This window comes from Crinia signifera, chromosome 7 (assembly GCF_055691185.1).
Source record: "Crinia signifera chromosome 7, ASM5569118v1, whole genome shotgun sequence".
In the NCBI taxonomy this organism is placed as follows: domain Eukaryota; kingdom Metazoa; phylum Chordata; class Amphibia; order Anura; family Myobatrachidae; genus Crinia; species Crinia signifera.
Genome location: NC_139223.1, coordinates 170,137,582 through 170,147,948, shown reverse-complemented (window position 1 = coordinate 170,147,948; position 10,367 = coordinate 170,137,582). Strand labels below are relative to the sequence as shown.

Genomic DNA, 10,367 nt, shown 5'->3' with positions numbered 1-10,367 from the left:
CCAGAGGCAAAACTTTTAACCAATTTGGTTTGGTCCAGATCCAACCTATACCCAGCGTCAAGCCCTGTTTCTCCTATGGATCTCAAAGAAAGATTTAACAGGTAAATCAATCTCCTATGTATAAAAAAAAATACATAAAACCAAGCACAAATGGTATCGGGTAAATCTGGACTTTCCAGAACGGTCTTCCTACAAACGAAATTCTCAGAGAAGGGGCTGTACTTTAGAACAGCGTAGGACAGGGTTATTCAATGTGAAGCTCTCCAGCCAGCATTGAACTACATATCCAAGCATGCCATGACACAGTTTAGGGCATGCAGCGACGTGTAGTTCCACAGGTGTGACATGTTGAATACCCCTGCCGTACGGGGGTTGCGGGGAACTTACTGCAGGAGGTGATTTACAGAATGTTTTGATGTATACATTTTATAGCCACTGTACAATAGGATTGTGCCAATGCCGGAGACATAGACAGATGAACAATACAACAGGTGATGGTGTAACAAATTTATTCTGCATTGGAATAGAACATGGAACGCTGCGTAATCAGACATGTAATATAATTATATAACACCTCTGGCATGGATGAAACCAAACAAACCAGAAGGGAATGTACAATCCATCCTAATGTAAGTGGTTTCCTTTATCACAGCATGAAAGGTGTATATGTGGGTATACCAAGCATCCAGGACCAACCTCTCCCCACATACTGCGTGCAAGGCTCCTGTCTACAGGGGGCAGCAGTTATCTGATCATCCTCTTCTGGAGGTCTTCAGTAATGGAGTTGGACACTAGTGCTGCTTTGTAACCCTGGTCAAGACGATTTCAGCCCCTGAACCCAGCCTCAATCTGGGAATTCTATGACAAAATAGACAGCGAGTTGTCCACCATTTGCTATGAATGGGTATCAACGGCTGTAGAGGATGCGGAGCAAAATGTATGAATTATTTTAGAGTTACCAACCAAAACTGATGTACCAACTGGGAAGTGGGGAATAAACTAGGCTGAGCGAAACACATACCGCCACGGGTGGTCAGGAGCGAAACACATACCGCCACCGGGTGGTCAGAGCCCGATACATTCAAGATTAGTTTGGTTTCTGCCCAAGTAATAGTGGACGTTTAACAAATGCCAGAGACAGTCCTCTGAAAAAATACAACTTTACTGTAAAAGGAGAATCATCGGGTGGAGGAGTCTTATCGTAAAATCACGGAGGACAATCAGCGGGTGAACTGACGCCCCTGACTCCGACCGCCCTTGTTAATGTGTTTGAAAATTTTGGCTTTCTGCAGATGTTTTGGGTTCTGGTAGCCAAATCCTCCGCCGCCTCCCCGTTTCTGGATCCTCTTCCCTCCGCTGCTGTTCACGTCTGAGAACACTGGGTTAAGGAAAAGAATCAGGCAATCCAATAAAACATTATTCGAATCAGCCGCCTATCTGCCAGGAAGCATGACCCTCAAACAAGAGGCTGTGGCCAAACAATGGGAGACACCCCCACGTCTATAAGGTTACATGGTATGTAAGGGATAAATACGAAATCCCAGCGGTCATTGACCGGAGATCCTGATAGGGGCTCCACAGGTTAGTTAACCCTCCCCCCCTCAAACATAACCCTCTCCCCCCCTCCTCCACACAATACTCAGATTTGGGATCCCGACTGTCAGTATACCAGCGTCGGCATTCTGATATCTTTGATGTATCGTGCTGTTTTGGCGGCAGCCGGTATACTGACCACATCCTGTATGTAAACCGTCAATGTCACGGAGCAGTAACATCACATCACTACTATCTGTACTCTGACAAAGGATACTGAGATCAACATATGGTGGGATCTGGAAGCCGAAGGACAAGCAGACTTTGGGGAGGTTCAGCGTGTTCACGTCGAATATCTGCTTGTGTGAGTGGGAGTCGTAGGATCGGATGTAGGCTTTGTAGGCCTCCTGGGCTGACTTGTGCAGATAGTAATTCTTTTCTATCAGTTTCTCCAGCTGGAACAAAAACGTCACAATCAGAGGTAAACCAAATACTCCCAGCTACACGGCCCATACATGTGAGAGGTCACTTAACAGCCTTCCATTGGGACCACATGCCCTTCCACTAAGTCAGCGGTTCCCAACCTGGGGTACAAGTAAGGATCCCCCAGGAGTGGGACTGCACACTAACTCCAAACATAACAAGAGGCTGAGACTTCCTTCCTCACAGAAAAGAATATAATGCAAATGCACACACTGTTGTACTAATCAAAATTGAGATGCTTAGCATTATTTTTGGTGAAAAACTTGGGCCCAACAACCGTGACCATGAGTCATTTATAATCATTATTGAGATTAGCAGCGTTCTGAATGTGCAGCCTCATTTTCCCTCTTTCTGTGCAGAATTACATACAAGACTGAACTTTATTTCAGACGGATGAAAGCGGAGTTTAAAGAGGAAAGATAATAAGGTACCTGAGACTGGATGTCCGAAATTTTACTCCAGGAAAAGTCAAACTCGCTCAGAGGCACCTAGAACAGAAACAGACGCTGTGAGCAGTGGCTGCAGTACAGGTGAGTGCACATAGGCACACACACCCAGACATAAGGGGGCCCCACAAATACAGGGAGCACCCACCTTAGCCTGTTTTAGGTAACGCAGAAATCCCAGCTCCTCTGGCCTCAGAATCAGCAGAGCGTGGCCCTTTCCATCAATTCCCCGCGCCGTCCTGCCAACACGATGGATGTATTCCTGAGAGCAGGGAGAAGGGGATTATTTCACAAGCCAAGACAAGAGCCATACAGAATACATGGAGTCACTACCGCAAAGCTGGTGGAGTTACCTTGGGATCATCGGGAGGGTCGTATTGGATAATCCAGTCCACCTCGGGGATGTCCAGTCCTCTGGCAGCTACATCCGTGCACAGGAGGATCCCGGAGTCAGCGTTACAGAACTGGAAGAAAGTTGTGGTGCGTTTCGTCTGTTTTTGCTTCCCCTATGAATATGAAATGCAAGAGGTGAGGGGCGCTACTACAGGTCCCGGAGCAGTGTCCGCCAATCAGAGGAACGCAGAGCCAGCCAATCAGAGGAACGCAGAGCCAGCCAATCAGAGGAACGCAGAGCCAGCCAATCAGAGGAACGCAGAGCCAGCCAATCAGAGGAACGCAGAGCCAGCCAATCAGAGGAACGCAGAGCCAGCCAATCAGAGGAACGCAAAGCCAGAAACACATACATGTACAGGTCTCATCTCATATACATGTATAGGTCTACACAGAATGGCCACTTTATTAGGTACACTAATTCATTAACGCTATTATCTAACCAGCCAATCATGTAGCAGTAACTCAATGCATAAAATAATACACACAGTGGTCAAGAGGCTCAGTTGTTGCTCAGGCCAAAAAACGGATTGGAAATCAGATCTCAGTGACTGTAGGATGATTCTTGGCGCCAGACTCTTGGGGTTCTCATGCACAAGAGTATTTAGCGATTATGGAGAATAGGGCGCAAAGTAAAAAGCATCTAATGTAGAGAGGTGAGAAGAGAACGGCCAGCTGACAGGAAGACATAGGGCCACATGGTATAGCTGACAGGAAGACATAGGGCCACATAGTAGAACAGTCATATCCAGAAGAGCATCTCAGAACATAAATCACGTTGATCCTTCAGTAAGCAACATAATTCCATGGATCCATCGGCCTTGTGTCAATGGTTCAGGCTGCTGGTGGGGAAGGTTTTATGGCCCAGTAGGGCCCTTTCTACCAGCAGAGCACCATCACAGGCTACCTGTGTATGGCTCCAGACCATGTCCCTCTCTATACACAGCACACATCCTCACACACTTGTCCCATGTACATGACTCGGAGCTCACGGTAACCAGATGTCAGTACAGTAGGGCACAGTTGGGATGTGGGGGAACAGAACTCCCAGCATGAACTATGTTATCACGTCACTGTGGGCCAGCATCTGTAAGGAATGTTATTAGCTTAATGCTAGAAGTACCACCCTCACACACATCGGAACTCGGATAACATCTAGATGGATACAGATCAGCATTACACACGTACGAGGTCACCCAGTCTTCTGTGTTACATTTCCATCCCTCCTCCTATCTAGAATAAGGATTCCCAGTAAGGAATCGTTCGCCCTCTCTGGTAGCTTTACGCAGTAACTGGCTGATAACCGGCCACTGCCACAGGATACTCACATGAATCGCCATCACTGACAGGTCAATGTAGTTGAGCAGCTCATAATGAAACTTCACAGACATGCAGGAGGAGAAGAAAACCATCATCTTCTTCTTCCGGTTTTTCTTCAGGAAGGTGAAGAGTAGCAGGAACCTCTTCTCCGAGGGACAGACCACGTAACCCTGACACGGAAACACACAGCATTGTCCAATCAGCAACTGTTACACCCTCACACTCCCCCTCAGCTGGGCAGACAGAGGACAGGGGCAGTGAGCACCAGTGTCCTGGACATTAGATCTATGTTGTCAGGGTTTCCTCACCTGCTCCAGACCATCCACTGTGGCCGTATCTTTATGGTCGTCCACACCCACATACAGGGGTTCCTTCTTAAGTGAAATCCGGGCCAGGTCCTCCACCTTCCGGGTCTGTGTGGCTGAGAACAGCATGGTCTGCCTGCGTTCTAAGAGGAGAGGGAGAAACGCGATCATTCCTGGAAATCATCAGCAATACCAAGCGCGGCTGTACGGAGATTTATCCCTATACATTATACAGGTGACAATGTGCTCCCGGCTGTACAGATCTATTCCCCCTATATATATATATATTACACAAGTGACAATATGCTCCCGGCTGTATAGATCTATCCCCCTATATATATTATACAGGTGACAATGTGCTCCTGGCTGTATGGAGATATATCCCTATAGATATATATATTATACAGGTGACAATGTGCTCCTGGCTGTGAGTTATAGGGATGTAAGAAGCTCTGTGACCATATAGCACAAGTCTGTACGGAGATTTATCATATATATATATATATATATATTATACATAGGGCGGTATTCAATGTGAATACCTGCGAGGTGCAGCGAATCCTTTTTTGGATTCGCTGCACATTCGCCACGTTCCGGAGCCGGCGGGCTCCGGTATTCAACGAGTCAGGGGCAGCGAGCCCCTGACTGGCGAATATGAGCTCCTGCGGCGATTGCCGCAGGGAGCCTCAGGACGGTGCCAGGCAGAGAGATGGTAGTCTCTCTGCCTAGCCCAGACCTTTGTGGGGGGTTAGGTGTGCTCCCCGGGTGCCAGGCAGCACAGGCTGCCCCCCCGGGGGTGCCAGCAGGCGAGCGTATATTCACTACACACGATCAAAATGATCGTGCAGTGAATATATGAATATGTAATGAGCGGCTCCGCTCTGGCGCCACCTGCTGGATGCTGTGTAAAAAAATAAATAAAAAAAAATAATATTATTTTTAAAATTAAATATATATTCATGTGCTTACAGCACATGAATAAAAATAGCATGCCCCTCCTCAGAATAAAATTCCTGATTTTTTGACACCAAATGTAAAAAACAAAACACTTTATTTTAAAAGTTCACATTCCACTTCACCATAAAAAGATAGCGATTGCTACTCGGTGAATCATGGTGCAAAAAACCTAGAAATGTATTCGCCATGTGGTCATTGAATAGGGTGATTCACCGTTTTTGACAGAAATTCGCCAAACAGCACAAATTCGCCATAAAAACCTGGCGAATCAGGCTCATTGAATACCGCCCATAGTGTTCATTCTAGCACCCGCTATCTTTGAAAACCCATGCAGTTCCTCTTCCCTGCCTGGGGTGTCGCTGTCTGCTGTAGTGCTTCTAGCACAGTGTGGTCTGTATATCAGCACTGATATGCAAACCAGACCTGTGCTAGAGACACCACAGCAGACAGCGACACCACAGCAGACAGCGACACCCCAGGCAGGGAACAGGAACTGCATGGGATTTCAAAGATAGCGGGTGCTAGAATGAACACTATTATACAGGTGATAATGTTCTCCTGGCTGTGAGTTATAGAGATGTAAGAAGCTCTGTGACCATATAGCACAAGGCTGTACAGATATATCCCCCTATACAGTAATATATATATTATACAGGTGATAATGTTCTCCCGGCTGTGAGTTGTAGGGATGTAAGAAGCTCTGACCATACAGCACAAGTCTGTACTGATATATCCCCCTATATATATTATACGAGTGATAATGTGTTCCTGCCTGTACTGATATATTCCGATATCTTCTATCGGCTCCTTACTTGGCAAAAGGTTAATGATTTGCTTCATTTCTTGTTCGAAGCCGACTTCCAGGATTCGATCGGCCTCATCAATCACCAGACACTGGAGGTTCTTGTACATAAAGCCCGGGGTGTTCTGCGGAGAGACAATGGTAGCGACATATCTTTATATACGGTCACCTATTTACAAGTACAGGGCAAAGAGGTTCCCACTGCTACTTCACACACACACACACCCCCCCCCCCCCCTTTAGCGTTGCCACCCAACAGCTCCCATCCTCCCCATGCTGGGAATCCCATCCTTCCCACAGCGGCTCCTCCCCCAGCATTATCACACTCTATGTTGCCAGTGTAACTAATGATTCTCTAGGTTCCACCCTGTCAGACCACAAATCTATATAAAAAAAAACAAAAAACCCAACCCCTATACCTACTGTACAGGAACCTACCTGCATGTGATCCAGGAGTCTCCCTGGTGTGGCCACAACAATATTGACACCATTGGCAAGTTTCTGAGCCTCTGCGGATCGGTTGCTGCCTCCCATTATCAAACCATAGGTGTGAACGTGATGGGTCATCAGCTCTTTCAGAACGCCATATGTCTGCATTGCCAGCTCCCTTGTGGGGGACAGAATCAGGACACCCGTTCCTGGGGGGAGACCGAAGCACCGCATGGGAGTTAGCACAGAGGAACTTACAAAACATTTATCATATGCTGTATACATAATATGGGGTTATGTTTACTGGACAGGTTTCCCAAATAGAGACTGCACTTTGTCTGAGGCTGTAACAGCCACCGATCACAGCTCCACAGTGGGGTGAAATGGGGACATACTGTATATAATGCTGCATAGAAGACCCTCCACAATGCACACGTCATAATATTTACAGTACACAGACTCACAGCTTAGGGTTAACCATTTCCACCTGATCTAATCACTGGAAACAGATCTCTCTCTTACCGTTACGTGGCATAAACTTTAGCTTGTAGATCAGTTCTATGGCCGGGATGAGGAAAGCCAGTGTCTTACCGCTACCAGTGCGTGCGGCTGCCAGGACATCCCTAGAGGAAAGAGGAAATACTATGAGTCTTACCTAGTCCAAGACAGTACAGAACATGGGGTACATGAGCCGAAGGCTAAAAGGGGTGGGGGTAACAAAGCTATAGCATTACCATGGCCCCGCAATAATATGACCAAATGTCAGCCCCATTCAGAGCACACCGCTCTTATGTGCAAAATGAGCAAATGGGGAACACACCAGGGGTTTCCAGAACCAAGAATGATCAAGGGGAAACCAGGACAGGTGGACATCATGAACATGTACATAGAGGCGGGTGAGATTCAGAGACTTCTGTCCTGCCTTGCAGTAGAGTGTCAGGGAGCGGTCAGATAACACAAACACACACGTGATGGCCTCACCTTCCCTCCAGGAGGGGTCTGATAGATTTATGCTGGATCTCCGTCATGTGTGTGAAGCCCATTTCAGAAATGGCTTTCAGCGTGTTCTCATTGACGAGATCAGAGAGGGAGGAGAAAGCTGTGTCCTCGAACGCCCCTAGATACAGAGACCATCAGTGCACAGAAGAGACAACATGTATCACATTCATAGTAGGCAGAATAGTGAAGTGAATGCAAGCCCTCAGCCGCTACCTGTGATCAATTTGTTTCAGCACCACTGTACCTGTCAGTCCCATTGGTAACGTGGACTCCTCCTCTTCGTCATCATCACCAGTGCCCTCCGCTGACTTGCCCTCCTTCACATCGTCATCCATTTCCCCAGGATTATCCTCTTCCTCATTCTTTGTTCTCTTTGCATCTAAGAGGGATAAACAATCAGAACCTTACACAAAACTCACACCAGGAAGCATCTCCCAGGAAACCACCACACTGATCTGTACTCGTCGCTGCAGGACAAGGATATAAACTCAATTATACAAAGTGCATTGGCTCGCTCGCCTCCCCACGGACTGTCTCTTTGGGGTGAAAGTATCAGTTGCAGACCACACTTATGTGCCGCCGCAGAATTTGGCTGGATACCGTAACTAAACTCTATAACCATTCATAAATGAAGCAGGAAACTAGACTCATTATGAATGCATATAGCACCAACACAGGATGCAGCGCTGTATAGCAGGGGATAGGCACTCACCTGTTTCTTCTGTTTGCGCTACAATCTTCCGTTTCTTTTTTTTCTTCTTGGCAGAGGTGGGAAGTTGGGGGCTGTCTTCCACAATTCCATTGGATGGAGCAGAGTTTATCTCAGGACTAGTGACCTCACAGTTCTCCTCGCTCTCTGCAGGGTCCACCGCCGCAGTTTTATCTGGCAGATGGAGGGAATGAAGTCAAACTAAACATTATGGTCAACAGACAAGTTTCAGCGGCCATTACACCACATATGACTGAGCTGAATAAAACGCGGTGACTGCAACCCCAAATGTCACCTTCCTTTGTGATGCAAGCCCAGACACCTCCTACCAATGCCACGCAGCCCCTAACGCTCCACAGCACTTACACCCCCTGCTTGATTCCACACAGTTCCTGACGTCCCCCTGCCCTCGAAAAACAGCTCCTGAAACTCCACCTTCCACGTAGATCAGTGGTAGCCAACTACGGTCCTCGAGAGTTATCAACAGTTCACATTTTCCAAACAAGCTGCTGCAAAGGTGCACTCGTTACTAGCTGAAACATTTTCAAAGAGCCACAGGTGGAGCTAATTACTTCACTTGTGATTCTGTGAGGAGATCTGGAAAATATTAACTGTTGGTAGCTCTCGAGGACTGGAGTTGGCTACCCCAGACGTAGATCCTGAAGCCTCCCTGCTTGCACCACACAGCTCCTGACACCCGCTGCAAGTGTCACGTGGACCACAACGACCCCTGCCCACATTAAGCAGCTGCTGACATCCCCTGACTGCGTCACGCAGCTCCTGACCCCCACTCCTATGTAGCTCTTTACAGCGCCCTGCCCACGCCACTCAGCTCCCGGCACCCCCTGCCCACGCCACTCAGCACCCGGCACCCCCTGCCCACGCCACTCAGCTCCCGGCACCCCCTGCCCACGCCACTCAGCTCCTGGCACCCCCTGCCCACGCCACTCAGCTCCCGGCACCCCCTGCCCACGCCACTCAGCTCCCGGCACCCCCTACCCACACTTCCTGGTGCACCCTGCCGCAAAGCTACTGGCGCCCCCTCACCATGCCACACAGCTTCTGGCTCCCCCTGCCTACGCCACGCAGATCCTGGCACTCACTGCCACAAAGCTCCTGGCGCCCCATGCCACGCAGCTGCTAACACACCCTGCCCACAACACACAGCCCCTGGTGCCCCATAGGTATGCGACACCGCTCCCTGCGCAACCGGTCATGGTGATGAGGGCCCTTCAGTGTGTTATTACCAGTATATGGCCCAGAACAGCAGCTCCCCTATTGTAGGGTAACGTGCAGCACCGAGCACATATAGCAATAAGTTGTGAGGTCATAGGTGACCCGCAGAGAGCTCCCCCTCCTTCCTCCCCGGGTCCCTCACCCTCTAGTTGCCGTTGGTTCCTTTGCCGAATCTTGTCGTTCCTCTTCTGGATCTTCCGCCTCAGGAGTTTCATCTGCAGATCCGCCATGCTGGCTGTACATACACATGTGCGATTCGCGACTGCGGGGCCGGCCGGAACTGACGTCACGCCATCGGGTGAGGGGCAGCACTGACTGGGGTGCCCACGGAGGTGCCTGGCCGGAACCCACACTGCGAGGGGTCCTGCTGCGAGGCGACTGTGGTGTCCGAGGAGATGCCTGTCAGGAGGAGCACTGCGGGGTCCTGAGAGGGGGCGGGGCGCTACTGTAGAGTTGGAGACACATTTTGGTGAAGAAAACTTGACTGAGGAGTAACTTGCTGACCGGAAGTGACGTAGGACAGAAGCGTTCCCTCATGTTACCTAGCAACCAAACGCTGTGTACACTATATGGTGTTACCAGCAGCCGGTCCTGGTGTCTGTAGCCGGCGTGGGTCGCTATAAGCGGGGGAGACACCGGCACAGCTGCCGGGGCAGGTAACGGCTATTTATTCCAGTCACCCGGCCTTCTCTCATAGCTGTGCCTGGATCCCCTTCAGGTAATGTCCCCGGTGCGTGGACTAAAGGGGAAATCGCACA

The 10,367-nt window shown here is 49.1% G+C and overlaps 2 protein-coding genes across 5 annotated transcripts in view; one reads left to right on the top strand and one right to left on the bottom strand.

Annotated features, from left to right (window-relative positions):
* Positions 1-492: 492 nt before the first annotated feature.
* DDX18 (DEAD-box helicase 18) lies at positions 493-9,981 on the bottom strand. Its single transcript, XM_083154335.1, has 14 exons — positions 9,752-9,981; positions 8,377-8,547; positions 7,909-8,043; positions 7,647-7,782; positions 7,188-7,288; positions 6,675-6,874; positions 6,247-6,361; positions 4,481-4,620; positions 4,181-4,342; positions 2,816-2,968; positions 2,611-2,724; positions 2,448-2,504; positions 1,811-1,988; positions 493-1,369 (listed from the first exon to the last, which is right to left on the bottom strand). Exons 1-14 carry the CDS (start codon positions 9,837-9,839, stop codon positions 1,221-1,223), a joined length of 1,899 nt encoding a protein of 632 aa, XP_083010461.1. The 5' UTR covers positions 9,840-9,981; the 3' UTR covers positions 493-1,220.
* Positions 9,982-10,062: 81 nt separating this feature from the next.
* ANKAR (ankyrin and armadillo repeat containing) overlaps positions 10,063-10,367 on the top strand; it is a 43,824-nt gene continuing 43,519 nt past the window's right edge. Inside the window, exon 1 of one of the 4 annotated variants that reach the window (XM_083154332.1) lies at positions 10,063-10,265. The gene's annotated coding sequence lies outside the window, so the exon portion shown is untranslated. Of the gene's footprint in view, positions 10,340-10,367 lie in introns of all 4 variants that reach the window. The other 3 variants (XM_083154331.1, XM_083154333.1, XM_083154334.1) reach the window with 3 other exon arrangements.